The 18,239-nt window shown below is 30.1% G+C and overlaps 1 protein-coding gene across 1 annotated transcript in view; it reads right to left on the bottom strand.

The window, feature by feature from the left end:
• LOC106468326 (multiple C2 and transmembrane domain-containing protein 1-like) overlaps nucleotides 1-18,239 on the bottom strand; it is a 44,313-nt gene that overhangs the window by 7,307 nt on the left and 18,767 nt on the right. The window contains exons 5-19 of the mRNA XM_022396661.1: nucleotides 16,603-16,723; nucleotides 15,666-15,827; nucleotides 14,022-14,152; nucleotides 9,260-9,446; nucleotides 8,998-9,052; nucleotides 8,717-8,858; nucleotides 7,849-7,951; nucleotides 7,353-7,454; nucleotides 5,352-5,426; nucleotides 4,402-4,521; nucleotides 3,275-3,403; nucleotides 3,135-3,182; nucleotides 2,784-2,879; nucleotides 1,263-1,281; nucleotides 376-478 (exon numbers count right to left, since the gene is read on the bottom strand). Of these exons, the coding sequence (XP_022252369.1) occupies nucleotides 376-478; nucleotides 1,263-1,281; nucleotides 2,784-2,879; nucleotides 3,135-3,182; nucleotides 3,275-3,403; nucleotides 4,402-4,521; nucleotides 5,352-5,426; nucleotides 7,353-7,454; nucleotides 7,849-7,951; nucleotides 8,717-8,858; nucleotides 8,998-9,052; nucleotides 9,260-9,446; nucleotides 14,022-14,152; nucleotides 15,666-15,827; nucleotides 16,603-16,723 (1,593 nt within the window). The remainder of the gene's footprint in view (nucleotides 1-375; nucleotides 479-1,262; nucleotides 1,282-2,783; nucleotides 2,880-3,134; nucleotides 3,183-3,274; nucleotides 3,404-4,401; nucleotides 4,522-5,351; nucleotides 5,427-7,352; nucleotides 7,455-7,848; nucleotides 7,952-8,716; nucleotides 8,859-8,997; nucleotides 9,053-9,259; nucleotides 9,447-14,021; nucleotides 14,153-15,665; nucleotides 15,828-16,602; nucleotides 16,724-18,239) is intronic.

The raw sequence follows: 18,239 nt of genomic DNA, 5'->3' as shown, positions 1-18,239 counted from the left end.
TATCATAACTCTGGCCTGCAACATGACTTGACAACAGTAGAGGCACTGTTACAAAGGCAACTGCCTGGTTGTTGGTGGTAAAAGTTTGACTTTCTCCAAGACCTGACAAGGACAGACACTATGACAACAGCTTTTTTTTTCACAGCCACCCTAAAAGTAACCAGTTATCTTTACTACGGGGGAAATATATACTTTTTATAAATCAAAATACATTTCTACTTTCAAATTCATAAAGATCACAACAGACACAAATACTTAGTTATGATGTAACCAAATGATACCTAAAACATGTACCTTACGTTAGGGATGATGAATTAAGCCTACTCAAATCTCATGATTCTAAATAATGTTACCAAAAAGAGCATGTGAACTTACTTTTTACATCGTTCTCCAAAGGAAGCACCATAACCAAGAATGTTTTGAATCAATGCCACAAGATCTTGAACAGCTTGAATTCGATCTTTGAAACTTTTACTTCCTTAAAAGAAATGTATGTGGTATATGAGTGATTTTGTGTCACAAACAATTGACTTTATAACAATTTTATAATATAAAGCACTCAATACATCAGTTGTATTCTGAAAACTGAAATCCCAGTTGTGCTCAAATCCTGCCTTCTAACAAACAAAGATATCAGAGTTTTCAACATTCCATGTATAAGTTGTTAAAACCCAAATGTCACTGGCCCAAAAAAAGGTAGACTTTTGACAATTTTGGAGTATACATACAAACAGAAAAGTATTTTCTGATCTGGTGTTTGGCCAAGAAGCTAGAATGTTAATTTTCTAGTTGAGAAACCATTCCACATATTAATAAGAAATTCAGATTAAAATAAAAACTATGTGATTATCATTATGTGATGATAACGAATTGTAAAGCAGAAGGCTAAAATAAAAGCTGTGTGACTTCAGTCATCGTCATCATTTATCATTATGTGATAATAACGAATTGTGAAGCAGAAGGTTAAAATAAAAGCTGTGTGACTTCAGTCATCGTCATCATTTATCATTATGTGATGATAACGAATTGTGAAGCAGAAGGTTAAAATAAAAGCTGTGTGACTTCAGTCATCGTCATCATTTATCATTATGTGATGATAACAAATTGTGAGGCAGAAGGTTAAAATAAAAGCTGTGTGACTTCAGTCATCATCATCATTTATCATTATGTGATGATAACGAATTGTGAGGCAGTAGGTTTCAGCAATTACCTATATATGAGAAATTACAGACACTCTAGGGTACAGCTTCTTAGTTGTGTACTTTCTTTCATTGCCCAGTACTATAACATGACACAATACATAACAGAGTAATAGGCTGTACAGTTTTCTGATATTGGTAACAATACTGTTACATGACACAATACATAACAGAGAAAACTGTACAGCCTATTACATATATTGGTAACATTACTGTTACATGACACAATACATAACATAAATACATGTGAAAATATAGGTAAACAAATCTACACTCATAATGAAGAAAAACTTTAATACAAGTTTAACATAAACTAATATTTTTTGTGTTAGAATATACATCTTATACTATAATTTCTATAGCTCAAAAACAAACTCCCTCATTCATGTGTATAATCAATGTTTGCAGAAACATGACCTAGTAATATAAAAGACTTACAGTGTTTAATATTTAAAACTAACACTTTCAGTTTAGGTATTAACAAACTAAAGATAAGCTGTTTTTCTTTTATTTAAAACTAACACTTTCAATTTAGGTATTAACAAACTAAAGATAAGCTTTTTCTTTTATTTAAAACTAACACTTTCAGTTTAGGTACTAACAAACTAAAGATAAGCTTTTTCTTTTATTTAAAACTAACACTTTCAATTTAGGTATTAACAAACTAAAGATAAGCTTTTTCTTTTATTTAAAACTAACACTTTCAGTTTATGTATTAACAAACTAAAGATAAGCTGTTTTTCTTTTATTTAAAACTAACACTTTCAGTTTAGGTATTAACAAACTAAAGATAAGCTGTTTTTCTTTTATTTAATTTTTTCTTCTATTGTAAATGCTGACACTTCCTAAATTTTATCCTTAAAAATCTGAAAAAAACATGAGCACAAAAGATGTCATTTAAACTTCTAAGTGGGTACGACCCTATAAGCAAGCCACTACAGAGAACATCAAGAAAATAATGAGGGAACTAAAATATAAACCAAAGGGATGGAAAGAAAAAACTGGTGACTGAAAGATTTGCATCAGGTGACTACACGTCCAAGACCTACCCACCATTCTTTCCAAATAAGTTACCAAACTCTTATTTATCTGTTTGTATATTGTATATTTGGTATATTGTATGGATATACTGTTAGTATATTGTACAGATAAACTCTGTTATCCATCTGGGTTCAGTAGTTTTGTTTTCATACAGTGGAGTCTCAATGGTTAGGGCTAGAAACACACTGAAGTTCCATCATTATTCCAAATAAACAAATACATTAAAATAACTATAACGTTGTCATTCAAAATAAACAAACACATTAAAATAACCATAACGTTGTTATTCCAAATAAACAAACATATTAAAATAACTATAACATTGTCATTCCAAATAAACAAACACATTAAAACAACTATAACGTTGTTATTCCAAATAAACACATTAAAACAACTATAATGTTGTTATTCCAAATAAACAAACACATTAAAATAACTATAATGTTGTTATTCCAAATAAACAAACACATTAAAACAACCATAACGTTGTTATTCCAAACAAACACATTAAAATAACTGTAACATAGTGAGTTTATGAATTACCTTATATTTCCCATGTGTTGTAAATCTTAAGATTTCAGCAGCTAGATCACTGATAAAATGTAGTGCAGCCGTGTATGACTGTTTCTGAAAAACACTCTAGGAGAAAATGAATTAGGATGATATAGCACACTACTGTAAAAGGAATGTTTCGAGGGATAATAACACAGAATAGGATAATGTGATGTCATGCCATGCATTAGAAAAGCCATAACAAACAGATGCTCGTGATAAAAATTAAAAGGAATTAAAACTTAATTTAATATCTCCTTCTCAGCATCACAGAAATAATGCATAAGATTAATAAACCAACTTTTTTTCTAAAATCATACAATAAATATGGAGAGAACTCACAGTCTTGTTCAACTTCTCTTCTTCATCATCTTCATCCATATGCTGTAACTGAAAATTCATTAATTCCAGTTAATACCTTGTTCTGAGCACTATCTTATAACTCATACTCCTCAAAACATTTACAGAAACTTTACACTCACCTCTTCTCTTTCCTTTTCTAAAATACTTTGCTTTGTTGAACTGTTGAAGAACAAGCTTTTAAGGAAGACAAGGAGAAAACCAATGGGTATCATGTACAGTTGAAACATATAGGTAACCACAAGGAATGTCTGAAAGGAAGAATCAGAACACATACAGTTTATATCATGTACGGTTGAAACATATAGGTAACCACAAGGAATGTCTGAATCAGAACACATACAGTTTATATCATGTACACCTATATGTTTCAACCAACCACAAGGAATGTCTGAATCAGAACACATACAGTTTACTTGATGGGATTTTAAACACATAACAAGAACAAAACGTTTCTTTTAAATGCATTTCACAATAGATAAGTTACAGCATAATCTTTCAGTATAAGAATGTTTTGTGGTTTTAAATCAGGTTTAACCCATCTATGGTGGAAACTTTCTTGTCAGCCCATCTATTGTAAGAATGTTTTGTAGTTTTAAATCAGGTTTAACCCATCTATGGTGGAAGCCTTCTTGTCAGCCCATCTACTGTAAGAATGTTTTGTGGTTATAATCAGGTTTAATCCATCTATGGTGGAAGCCCTATTGTCAATTTTATGGCACACATCAAATGCTGTGTTTACACATGACAATGTTATTAAACTGTCTGTAGAAGATAACTTTCAATGTGGCTGTTTAGTCACCAAATTCAACATTAGACCACTTATAAGTAAACAAAATGATGTTAAAAGGTACTATATATATATCCCTTTAAAGTCCACTTATAAGTAAACAAAATGATGTTAAAAGGTACTATATATATATCCCTTTAAAGTCCACTTATAAGTAAACAAAATGATGTTAAAAGGTACTATATATCCCTTTAATGTCCACTTATAAGTAAACAAAATGATGTTAAAAGGTACTATATATATATCCCTTTAATGTCCACTTATAAGTAAACAAAATGATGTTAAAAGGTACTATATATCCCTTTAATGTCCACTTATAAGTAAACAAAATCATGTTAAAAGATACTATATATCCCTTTAAAGTCCACTTATAAGTGAAAAAAATGATGCTACTCATAAGATAAGCCATTTACACTCAAGCAATTAATGACGTAAGTTAACACATTTTAGTATACTTACAAGTAAAGCTAGGATACTACAGGATGTTGATTCCCACAAAAGACAGCTGTTTACAAAATTGGCCAAAACTAAAAAGTCAGACATCAACAAGTGAACTCGGTTTAAGTTCTTCAACAGCACCTATGAAAAACATACAGGTGCAGAAATAACAAAACTTTTTCACACTTCTACATTACAAAAACATTATGTTTAATTTAAGATAGAATTTTTTTTTTCCATATACAATGAATGCCAAAAATAGCCGAATGGAAAAATATTACAAGGAAAGTTTCAAGTACAGCCAACAGGTTATAATTACTTGATGGGATTTAGTTGGACATGTTTGATACTTGAATAGTTGAGTTGTTAATTTACATTTACTAAAGGCCTTCCACAACTGGTCAAGAATTCTTTAATAATTCAGCTGAACCTTCTATTAAAGCATCTGGAAACAGCTAACCATTAGCTTTCATATATATTTTGGGATCTGAGTAGAACTCATTAAGTACGTTTTAAATAAGTCTTAGACTGAGTCATCCTAAAATTACCTGCAGAAATACTAGTTGTGAATGATAACAAAAACTACTTATGTGTTATGATAATTAGATGTTGAAAGATAACTTGGTTTTCTGTAAGCTCATGAGAGACCATTCATGAACAACAAAAGTTTAAGTTATGAGTTTCCTTACATGAGATTATTGATTGGAACTGTTTATTAACTAAACATCAGATAAAAAAAGAAAACTAGAAAAAAATCTAAATGACTGCTCTGCCAAACAGATACATATGTTATGCACCATAGGATGATGTAAACATAACGGAAAATAAATACTAGCTGAAATTGAATTTTTACATAATTATAAAAATGAAAATATTTCTTAAAGTTCAGTAATAACCTTATACTAAACTTTAACGAACTTTAAGAACCAAGACAGTTTGAGTGAAAAATGTACCATAAAAATACTTTTTACCATTTGCTTGAATTTTCTTTCTGGAATTGTATACTTCTTCTCTCTAGGACTAAATGTCCTGATACATGCCTTGATCTATGGAAACGTTTAACAATAATATATTAACTATATGTCCTGATACATGCCTTGATCTATGGAAACGTTTAACAATAATATATTAACTATATGTCCTGATACATGCCTTGATCTATGGAAACGTTTAAAATAATATATTAACTATATGTCCTTGTTAAACGTTTCCATAGATCAAGGCATGTATCATAACATATTAACTATATGTCCTGATACATGCTTTGATCTATGGAAACGTTTAATAATAATATATTAACTAAATATCCTAAAACATGCCTTGATCTATGGAAACGTTTAATAATAATATATTAACCATATGTCCTGATACATGCTTTGATCTATGGAAACGTTTAATAATAATATATTAACTAAATATCCTGATACATGCCTTGATCTATGGAAACGTTTAATAATAATATATTAACTAAATATCCTGATACATGCCTTGATCTATGGAAACGTTTAATAACAATATATTAACTATATGTCCTGATACATGCCTTGATCTATGGAAACGTTTAATAAAAAGTTTACTTTAGTAAAAACTGTGTACTGTAATGATAATAATATATTAGCGCAGTAAAAATGTGCAGTGTAATAATAATATAATAGCTCAGTAAAAAATGTTTAGTGTAATAATAATAATATAATAGCTCAGTAAAAACTGTGTACTGTAATAATAATAACATATTAGCTCAGTAAAAACTGTGTACTGTAATAATTATAATATATTAGCTCAGTAAAAAATGTTTAGTGTAATAATAATAATATAATAGCTCAGTAAAAACTGTGTACTGTAATAATAATAATATATTAGCTCAGTAAAAACTGTGTACTGTAATAATAATAATAATATATTAGCTCAGTAAAAACTGTGTACTGTAATAATATATTAGCTCAGTAAAAACTGTGTACTGTAATAATTATATTAGCTCAGTAAAAACTGTGTACTGTAATAATAATAATATATTAGCTCAGTAAAAACTGTGCACTGTAATAATAATAATAATATATTAGCTCAGTAAAAACTGTGTACTGTAATAATTATAATATATTAGCTCAGTAAAAACTGTGCACTGTAATAATAATATATTAGCTCAGTAAAAACTGTGTACTGTAATAATAATAATAATAATATATTAGCTCAGTAAAAACTGTGTACTGTAATAATAATAATAATAATATATTAGCTCAGTAAAAACTGTGCACTGTAATAATAATAATAATATATTAGGTCATTTCTATCATTTTCTACTTTCAGTTTAAATAATAAACTGCTTCCATCTTTGCCTGGTAGAACTACAGTACTTTAAAAAAGTCCTAGTAACATGATTTTTATAACGAGATATGGTTTTATTAGAATTAAAAAATATACATAGAGAAAAACACTGTTATAATAGAACAAAAAAAATAAATAAATAATTGTTTTTCAAACCAAAGATAAATCTATATATCAGAGAAATGTGGCTTCATTTGGACTTCAAGAAAAATAATATAGAAAATATATACATATAAGAAAATATTGTTTTACTAGTGTGTAGAAAATATCTATAGAAGATTGTTTTATTAGTAGATAAAAAAAATACATACAGAAGAAATAGAAACGTAAAGAAAAATACAAATTGGAGAAATTTTTTGATTATAATAATGAAAAAACAGATGTAGAAGAAACATGGCTTTATTAGAACATAAAGAACAATACATACAGGAGAAATGTTTTTAGAACAAAAGAAATATATATAAAGGAGAAACATGATACTATTAGAACATTAAAGAAATATGGTTTTATTGGAACAGAAAGAACCATATGTAGTAGAAATACAGTTTTATTAAGATATAAAAAATCATATTAGACAGAAAAACAGAACTAGTAAACAATTTTAAATCAATGCCATTTGTCTTAGAGGGAAGAAAATTCATTTCACTTACTGGGTTATATGTAACATTCAACTCTAGAAGTATTTCTCCCTTCACATAATTGCTCAACTTCTCATCCTTCAAGTTATACCACAGCTTCTTATTGTTCTTAATCTACAAAATGGCAAATCTTATCCAACATAAGTCAATACTTTTAAATATAGATAAACAGAAAAAAATATTATAATTAATGCTTCAAAAACATAAACTATTACAGAATTAATGATGACAAATAATGGAGATAAACTTAAGATTAAAACATTTTTACCAATAGGCATATTTTTTTTAAAACCATCCATTTTGCATCAATAGATTCTAGGTTTATTAAAAAAATTACAACTTTTTTTCAAGTTTGGAGGAATGAAAAATCATTTGATATTTAAAGTCAATATATATTTCCTTGTTCTACTACAAGATTTATTATTTCTGAGGTTTGGGAAAATCATAATACATATTCTACATAACTGTACGTAAAATCCAAAACATATTATCAGATCGCAATACATACCTGAAGCAGAGGAATACACACTCTTCCCAAAAATTCAAACTGTTTGTCTGTATCTTGGTCATAAACACTGACATCCAATATAGCATGTATGTCTCTCACTTGGCTGATAAGCACAGATATTTATAAAAGATGAATTAATTAATTAAACATGCAGAACATAAGTAACATTTGGTATAACTTATCTTAAAGAAAATAAGTGAGAATCCTTGTTTCTGACTCACAGATATAAAAGTAAATTATAATAGTGATTTTAAGTGCTACTATATGGTTGAATAGCTGTACGATGTTTTTGATGAAAACAAACTAAAGGCAGCTACATATTAGGTCTGCTATTTACAGTAATAATTACAGTTACAAATATATATTGCACATCATGGAGTTTTTAGTAAGTAAAATGTTCATATTTCTATAATATGTCGGTCTTTCTACTTCTGGTTTTCTTCAGAAGCTTTCTGTACTAAACAGATTTAAAAATAATTTCATATATGTATACTATTTATATTATATAACAACAAATAAATATAATAGGACCTGATGAACACTTGCTGTTAAATCATAGTAACTCACAATGTATAAACCTTGTTCTACTCAGAACTGAGAATTCTATATTATATAACAACAAGTGTTCATCAGGTCCTATTATATTCTGTTAAATCTAGTAACTCACAATGTATAAACCTTGTTCTACTCAGAACTGAGAATTCTATATTATATAACAACAAGTGTTCATCAGGTCCTATTATATTCTGTTAATACATAGTAACTCACAATGTATAAACCTTGTTCTACTCAGAACTGAGAATTCTATATTATATAACAACAAGTGTTTATCAGGTCCTAATATAATCTGTTAAATCTAGTAACTCACAATGAAAAAACCTTGTTCCACTCAGGATTGAGAGTTCTATATTCCGTGTGTGTCTGAAGCCGAGCATTAACTAACTCCACTACACAGTATGGGTCGCTTTTCCCTCCAAAGTCTGCAGCTCTAAGTCCTCGGGCTTTATACACTGGAATGAGTTGTACAGTTACTTATCTGCTAACAAACCAGCAGCAAAGATAATCAAGTAGAAAGCAGTTACATTGATTTTTTAAATTGGCATGTTAAGACAAAGGTAAAGTAATAACATATGACAACAAAGGCCCTACCTTTAACAGTTAATAGCCCAATATCTCTCCGGTTAGACAGACTGTTAGAAAAGTCCTGAAACAGAGAAGTAAGATTTCATGTTCATGTGTACCAATGTAAAATACAATATGAAAATATATATAAGGTTCAAAATCTTTATCTCACACATAAGAAAATCACTTAATAATACTTTCAATTTTTCAAGTTCTCATTGAGACAGAAGCAATTAGTGCACAATAAAACTGCCTTTCAAGAAATATACTGACAAATACAGTAACATACATATTGCCCAAGGCAACAACTCCTTCCGTGAATAGCATCTCGACACCATAGCAAGTCTGATACATTCTCTCTAATGTAAATTGCACTGATGGTCAGGAGAAGATAGAGTGACCCAGTTCCAGTTTCCAAGTCTAACCAGATTCTGTGCGTCTTCTCTTGCTCTAACTTCTCCAAGTTTAATGTGTAACTGTTGTTAAAAAAAAAGTCAGCTTAAGAACTTAATATATAAAAGATGGTACACAATATGTAAAATCACAAACATGAAAATTATCTATCTTGATATATTATTTTAAAATAATCACAATTTCTAGCTGCATATAAACATTTACAAGAGCTTATGAGTGAAACAAGAATATGTCAACTATAATATATCTGCTATATCCAGTAAATCATCAGGTTGGCTGGGATATGATAGACACAGTAATGGTCCAGGTGCTCTTTATATCATCAACTGAACAAACAACAATCACTTTTGTGAAGGGTTTGCAACAGCTTTTTCTGATGTGAAATTATTCATACTCTGAGATCATACGTATGTGTTCAGATTGAGATTTATAACTTCCAAGACAGGAATACTCCTTGTACTTAATGATAATAAAAATAAATGACCATTGAGACAGACATATGCAACAAGTGTTGTAGGGAAAGTGTGGTGTCTTAACAGATGGAAATTCACAAACACAATCAAAAAGGACCTTCATTTAGAAAGAAAGGTATGGGTTCACTAAGATAATCACAACTCCTGTTCAACTGTTGCATACGTCACACAGTTAGAGAAGGAAATGAGTATTCATGCTACAAAGACATACTGATCAAGTTGCCAAATGCAGCAACTATGAATTTGTGTGTAATTTGTCTTTTGAAATGGGCACTTGAAACTGTCATCTTTGCACATTAGATATATAAGGGAAAAAAGCAGAGAGGAGTGGTTTGCTTTGGACATGACAAAGTCTTTTGCAATGGGAAATATGCTGCAAGGCTGTTTTCAAGACATACAGTCATCAGATAGAGCAGGACTAGACAGTACGTAATGGTGTGGTTAGACTCTAAAATTGTTTTAATATATTCTAACTCTTATTATGTCATAGGGTTTTAATGCTGCTATTTATGGATTACAAGCTTATCTCTGAAGAAACATTGAATCTATTCATCAATCAATTTATATAAGCACATTCTGACCAAGAAATATTTCAAAAGGATTTAACTTAAGTTGGTGTTGTAGCAACTCGGGATTCTGGCCACCTTGAATTAAAGAAGTATTAAATGACAGACAACCATTATTTCTACACTTTAACACATAAGGCAGTTTCAGGAGAAGACAACAGCCAAAAACAGCTAGGTTAACAAGTAGCTGTTATGAAATTAGTAAAACAATAAATTGTGTTAAATGTATGTTATAAAGTACTTACAGCCACTGGTGTGGCTGAGAAAGGTATTGTTCATTTGAGGCATTACATGTGTCAAATTGAACAGTTGTGGTTTTAAGTTGTTTTTTTTAAAGGGGTAGTGTCTGTTATATAGGAAAGTGTCAAGTATTGGAGAATGGGGGTCGTTTAATAATTACAGTAGGCTTGTGCCCACAGCTTCAACATTATTTGGGTGTAGATTTGATAGGCCTAGTTAGGTATAAACTGAGAATTGTTTGTTTTGTTTTCTGTCACTGATTACCATTTTCAATCATCAGAAAAATATACTTAACATTGAACATTGTTTAACTATTACTTATTGGTAACTTCTGTAATGTTGGTAAGTTTTCTACTCATTCTTAACATACAAACAAAGTAATGTTTTCTGGGAAATGGTGGGAAGTATATAAAACACCTGGTCTAAACAATATATAACTGTTATATAAAACCATGTATCTTTAAATTAACACAAGTATAAGTCATACATCTAACAACATCATATGTTGATAAGCTAATGGAGATCGTACTTCTTTATCAAATAAAAATATTATCTAAAAATAACAAGTATAAGTTTTCAGATTTTGAAGTGACCAATAGGATTTTAAGAAAATTAGATTTCAACATTTTTCTTACCTGAAAATGTATTTCAGATGGTTACTCACCATTTTACACAACAATGAACTACTACATGCAAACATTTGGTATGAGGTTTCCATCCCTACATATTTAGAGGATGGCTACAAGGATGATACCTGGGATGGAAAGGTTGTTATACAAGGATAGGTTAAGATCTTTAAATTTGTTTTCTCTTGAAAAAAAAAAGAAAGAGGGAAATAAGACAGAGGGAGGCAAACATTGAAAGTAAAGCATCTTGACAAAGAAAATCCAGAAACAATGAAACCAAGTTAACAAGGGGCATTGCAGAAGAAGAACAAGTAGAAGTGAATGTCCTTAGCAAAGCTGTTGAGGTTATGAGTGTAGACAGCAAAGAAATGAAGTAAATAGAAGACAAAAATGAGTAGTTGGAGAGTAAGAGAGACAGAGAATAAGAAGGAAATACAGAAGCTGAAAGAAGAGGCTCATGAAACAAGGTAGCCCAATATTTAACAGAAAAAAGATGCATATCTGTGTTATTCAAGAAGCGAATGACAAAAATGGGGTTACTTCATCCTCTTTGGAACGAAGGAACTAGAACAGAAGTGTAGGAGGCAAACTAAAAAAAGTGTTTGTTTGTGTGTGTGGGAGGTGGGGGGGGGGGGTCCAACGTTTATTTGACTAAGCAAAGTGAGGGAATGTGGACCACAAGCACATCCATTATGGCCAGTTCAGTTCTGGATTAAATTTTATGCATTATCTTGTTTTTCCCGAGAGTAATTTTGATTCATTTTTACTGGGATAGATTGAAGGGGGGGGGCTACTTCCTACACTACTCTAGAGACAAAAGTCTTCCTAGCAGTGGTACAAGATAATATCCATTTCTTGTGAAGAAGGGTATGTAAACATTTCTGAATTCATGTTTATGTAACATTTATTATAGTAAGGAATACGTTAGTCAGGCTGACAGGAGATATTTACATAAATAAAGGTGACATGTTAATTAGAATTACTTACCTTGGATTACAGTACTTGCTTTGACACAAAATTGTAGTAAAAAATAAGATATTCTGAAAGATCAACAAATTAGTAAGTGTAAGTAGAGTCAGTGTTTTTACTGAAGTTTAAAAATGGCTCCTACATAAAAGAAAAGTAAAAATGACGAACAGACCTTATCTGCCACTAGAATAAACACTACACAAACCACCAGGGGCAACTGGAAAATGATTAGGGTCATGAATCATATGGTTCCAAAGCATGATTCATAAAGCAGAATTTTTTTTATAACTAGCTAGTTACATAACTAATGGATTTTTTCATAACTAGCTAGTTAACTAAAGGATTTTTATAACTAGCTAGTTAACTAAAGGATTTTTATAACTAGCTAGTTAAGTAATGGCTTTTTTCATAACTAGCTAACTAACTAATGGATTTTTCATAACTAGCTAGTTAACTAATGTATTTTTCATAAGTAGCTAGCTAACTAATGTATTTTTCATAAGTAGCTAGTTAACTAATGGATTTTTCATAAGTAGCTAGCTAACTAATGGATTTTTCATAAGTAGCTAGCTAACTAATGGATTTTTCATAATTAGCTAGTTAACTAATGTATTTTTCATAAGTAGCTAGCTAACTAATGTATTTTTCATAATTAGCTAGTTAACTAATGGATTTTTCCTCTCTCAACTAGATAAGTGACATAAAATACCAAATAATTTCAATCTTATATTACTACATACAACTACGTAGTTTATAAACCCACCATAATGAGGATAATGTACTTGTATCAAAAACAATTACACTTGTATAAATTATATGTAAGTTACATTTACACTACAATTAACAGATATTTTATTATTAATATTGTTTTTTGCTACTTTCATTGTAATCATGGATCCCAACCAGTCTCAGTCTGTTCCTGTCAACAACTACAACAGGTTTCATCTCATGTCAACCAGTCTCAGTCTGTTCCTGTCAACAACTACAACAGGTTTCACCTCATGTCAACCAGTATCAGTCTGTTCCTGTCAACAACTACAACAGATTTCATCTCATGTCAACCAGTATCAGTGTGTTCCTGTCAACAACTACAACAGGTTTCATCTCATGTCAACCAGTATCAGTCTGTTCCTGTCAACAACTATAACAGGTTTCATCTCATGTCAACCAGTATCAGTCTGTTCCTGTCAACAACTACAACTGATACTGGTTGACATGAGATGAAACCTGGTTGTTGACAGGAACAGAACAACAGAATTCATCTCATGCCAACCAGCATCAGTTTACCCCTGTCAGTCACCACAACAGAATTCATCTGACACAAAAACAAATAAGTTACACCAGTCACTCCAGTACAACAGACCTTATCAGTCAGAAATAGACCTTATATCTCACCAGAAGACAATATTATAGGGATCTTATCTATAACTAGACATATCTCCTACCAGAAGAACCAGATTATAACAGCCACTACAATAGATCTTATCTATAACTAGACATATCTCCTACCAGAAGAACCAGATTATAACAGCCACTACAATAGACCTTATCTATAACTAGACATATTTCCTACCAGAAGAACCAGATTATAACAGCCACTACAACAGACCTTATCTATAATTAGACATATTTCCTACCAGAAGAACCAGATTATAACAGCCACTACAATAGATCTTATCTATAACTAGACATATCTCCTACCAGAAGAACCAGATTATAACAGCCACTACATTAGATCTTATCTATAATTAGACATATCTTACCTGCCAATAATGGTACTTCTATTGTAGTAGCTCTTATCCCATACTGTAACATCCAGAATTTTTGAGTGAGCACCATAAATATTCAAGGTAAATTCTTCTAACCATTTTGGATTTGTCGTTTTATTGGCTTTCTTGATTGATGAAAGAAAACAATAAATCAAATTATACTAATATAAATTTCAATGGCTGTAAACAAAATTGTTCAACTTTGACAAAAAAGAAGAAAACTATAATAGTTAATGTTTGAACATTTTATAAATATTGTGAAGTGAGTATCAATTATATATTTGTTATAGAAATGCTTAAATCACTTCCTATTAAGGCTTAATTTTTAAAACCTTTTTGTTTAATATTGTTTATTCAGCAAGACAGTTAGTTTTATCTGGAATATAAAAACAGGATTTTAACTCATGTTCCTAAATACATTTCTAAAAAACATACTATTTAGTTCTATAACACACACACAGCATATTTTCCACTAGGCTATGCATATCAGCAAGTAGTACGTAATGGTAAGTACAATTTTTATCTTAGTTTATGCATCAGCTGTTTAATACACAACATCAAAATTCCACCTGTGATTCAGACGGTGGCCGCTTAGCAAGAAAATATTTACCTGGTATTATACATCAATGGCTTAACATGTAACACTTAAGTTTCATTTCTACCTAATCCATGTCAGCCGTTTAGTTTATAACTTTATAATCAGAAGGTTAATAAACAACTGTATCTAAACCATATCAACTGTTTAGTGTGGAATACACCATATGAAGGTTAATAAACAACTCTATCTAAACCATGTCAGTCGTTTAGTGTAGAATATACCACCTGAACTTTATAATCAGAAGGTTAATAAACAACTGTATCTAAACCATGTCAACTGTTTAATGTAGAATATACCATCTGAACTTTATAATCAGAAGGTTAATAAACAACTCTATCTAAACCATGTCAACTGTTTAATGTAGAATATACCATCTGAACTTTATAATCAGAAGGTTAATAAACAACTCTATCTAAACCATGTCAACTGTTTAATGTAGAATATACCATCTGAACTTTATAATCAGAAGGTTAATAAAGAACTCTATCTAAACCATGTCAACTGTTTAATGTAGAATATACCATCTGAACTTTATAATCAGAAGGTTAATAAACAACTGTATTTAAACCATGTCAACTGTTTAATGTAGAATACACCATATGAAGGTTAATAAACAACTGTATCTAAACCATGTCAACTGTTTAATGTAGAATATACCATATGAACTTCATAATCAGAAGGTTAATAAACAACTGTATCTAAACCATGTCAACTGTTTAATGTAGAATATACCATATGAACTTTATAATCAGAAGGTTAATAAACAACTGTATCTAAACCATGTCAAATGTTTAATGTAGAATATACCATCTGAACTTTATAATCAGAAGGTTAATAAGTAACTATTAATTTCCATCCATACTTTTACAATGATTGCTACACTATGGTAAAGTATAAAACACTTAAGTATTATATATTTGTTTTTTGTTTGTTTATGACAAGTACTTTTCATCACATTACAATACTTAAAATTACAGTATCAAACATATATATATACTGGAATGCTTCTCATGGTAAGAAACAGGATATCTCTTTAGTACCTTACTTCTGTATTTCTCATCACCCAAACGGAACTTCACATATGGCTCTCCTACACTGTCGTTGTCACCAGGATAAAGATCTCTACCTTCAACTAAAACAACCGTTAGTACACTGTCCCATGACTGGCACCTGTTTACGATGGATGAGGACCTTGATATGCTCTAAAAGGTTAAGTTACACATTAGTTGTACTAAATAACCAATAGACACATATACTCTTAGAAACACATATTGGAAAACTGATGTGAACATCTTTAACTCACCGTTCCGTACCATTAATTAAACTTGAGTAAAAAGTATCGACTGATATAAAATCATTTGATTTTTATGTATGAAGTTTAAACATACATATGTGATACTTCATTTTCTCAGTATTATTCATATTATCCTGCAGCAGTAACTTGGATCTATGATTTCTTAGAATATATTTAAAAACAAACTGAAATGTTTTGTGGTTTAAAACTTATTTCAATACATAAATAACGAGTGATTCGATCATAATATATAACTGGTTGTTTTTATAAGTATTTAGTTTACTTGAATACAAGGTATTCAGTTTTTACAAAAAATATTGTCTAAAGGAATTGTAAAGCCTAATATTTAATTTATACCCTAGAGCAAATCAGTAAAAAAAAAAAATCAGTAAGAAAATTTCCAGTTATTGTAAAAAAGAAACAATTCCTGTTTTTTAGTATTACAGCTAATCAAACACAATATTTATACAGTACAGTACAGGAAAACTCATGTTTTTAGTACTAAACCTACCCCAACAAAATGTTGGTGATACACATTGAAAAAACAAAGGCTGATTTTTTTTTTAAGGAAATGAATTACACTTTATAAAACTAAGAAAACTTGTGCATTTTCACAGCTTAATCAATCAAATGTTTTCTTTTGACATAAGAATAAATTTTAACACAGTATTAAGTAAGCTCACCTCTTCTGTGTTGGTCTCAACCCTTGAATAAAGTGTGACAGACAGATCAATAGTTCCTAAAAACGTCTTGCATTTCTGAGCATGAGCAGACGTTTTGAGAGTAAGAGACAGGGAAGTTTGCCTGCATAAAAAATATAGAAAAATAAATCTCTGAAGGTTCCAAAACTAACACTTGTATGTAAGAATTGACGGTGATCATAACATCTCAGTAGAAAAACTGTGGCCATTGTGTAAAACACAATAATAATAAAATATTGACAAAGTAGCTTGTCTGCATAACATTTAAGAACAACTTAATATGAAACCAAAACTAACTCAGTTAGCACCATCAACAAAAAAATATAATAATGATAATAATCACAGTAGACTGCAGTAGAAATTAATAGGACTAATAGTTTTGGTAATAATCACAGTAGACTGTAGTGGAAACTAATAGGACTAATAGTTGTGATAATAATCACAGTAGACTGTAGTAGAAACTAATAGGACTAATAGTTGTGATAATAATCACAGTAGACTGTAGTAGAAACTAATAGGACTAATAGTTATAATATCAATCACAGTAGACTGCAGTAGAAACTAATAGGACTAATAGTTATAATATCAATCACAGTAGACTGCAGTAGAAATTAATAGGACTAATAGTTTTGGTAATAATCACAGTAGACTGTAGTAGAAACTAATAGGACTAATAGTTGTGGTAATAATCACAGTAGACTGCAGTAGAAACTAATAGGACTAATAGTTGTGGTAGTAATCACAGTAGAATGCAGTAGAAACTAATAGGACTAATAGTTATGGTAATAATCATAGTAGACTGTAGTAGAAACTAATAGGACTAATAGTTGTGATAATAATCACAGTAGACTGCAGTAGAAACTAATAGGACTAATAGTTGTGGTAGTAATCACAGTAGACTGCAGTAGAAACTAATAGGACTAATAGTTATGGTAATAATCACAGTAGACTGTAGTAGAAACTAATAGGACTAATAGTTGTGATAATAATCACAGTAGACTGTAGTAGAAACTAATAGGACTAATAGTTGTGATAATAATCACAGTAGACTGCAGTAGAACTAATAGGACTAATAGTTGTGATAATAATCACAGTAGACTGCAGTAGAAACTAATAGGACTAATAGTTGTGATAATAATCACAGTAGACTGCAGTAGAAACTAATAGGACTAATAGTTGTGATAATAATCACAGTAGACTGCAGTAGAAACTAATAGACTAATAGTTGTGATAATAATCACAGTACACTGTAGTAGAAACTAATAGGACTAACAGTTGTGATAATAATCACAGTAGACTGCAGTAGAAACTAATAGGACTAATAGTTATGGTAATAATCACAGTAGACTGTAGTAGAAACTAATAGGACTAATAGTTATGGTAATAATCACAGTAGAATGCAGTAGAAACTAATAGGACTAATAGTTATGGTAATAATCATAGTAGACTGTAGTAGAAACTATTAGGACTAATAGTTATAATATCAATCACAGTAGACTGCAGACATTTCTTTCTATATTCCTGTTCATTTTATTTGTATGTTTGTTAATATTTTAATTTAATGACAGTGCTTCAGGAAAGATAATTTTTTATTTTTCTGAGAGGTTAACAAATTTTTC

This window comes from Limulus polyphemus, unplaced genomic scaffold (assembly GCF_000517525.1).
Source record: "Limulus polyphemus unplaced genomic scaffold, Limulus_polyphemus-2.1.2 Scaffold2964, whole genome shotgun sequence".
Classification (NCBI taxonomy): Eukaryota; Metazoa; Arthropoda; class Merostomata; order Xiphosura; family Limulidae; genus Limulus; species Limulus polyphemus.
Note: the sequence above shows the minus strand (reverse complement) of the source record. Positions and strands in the feature narration are given on the sequence as shown.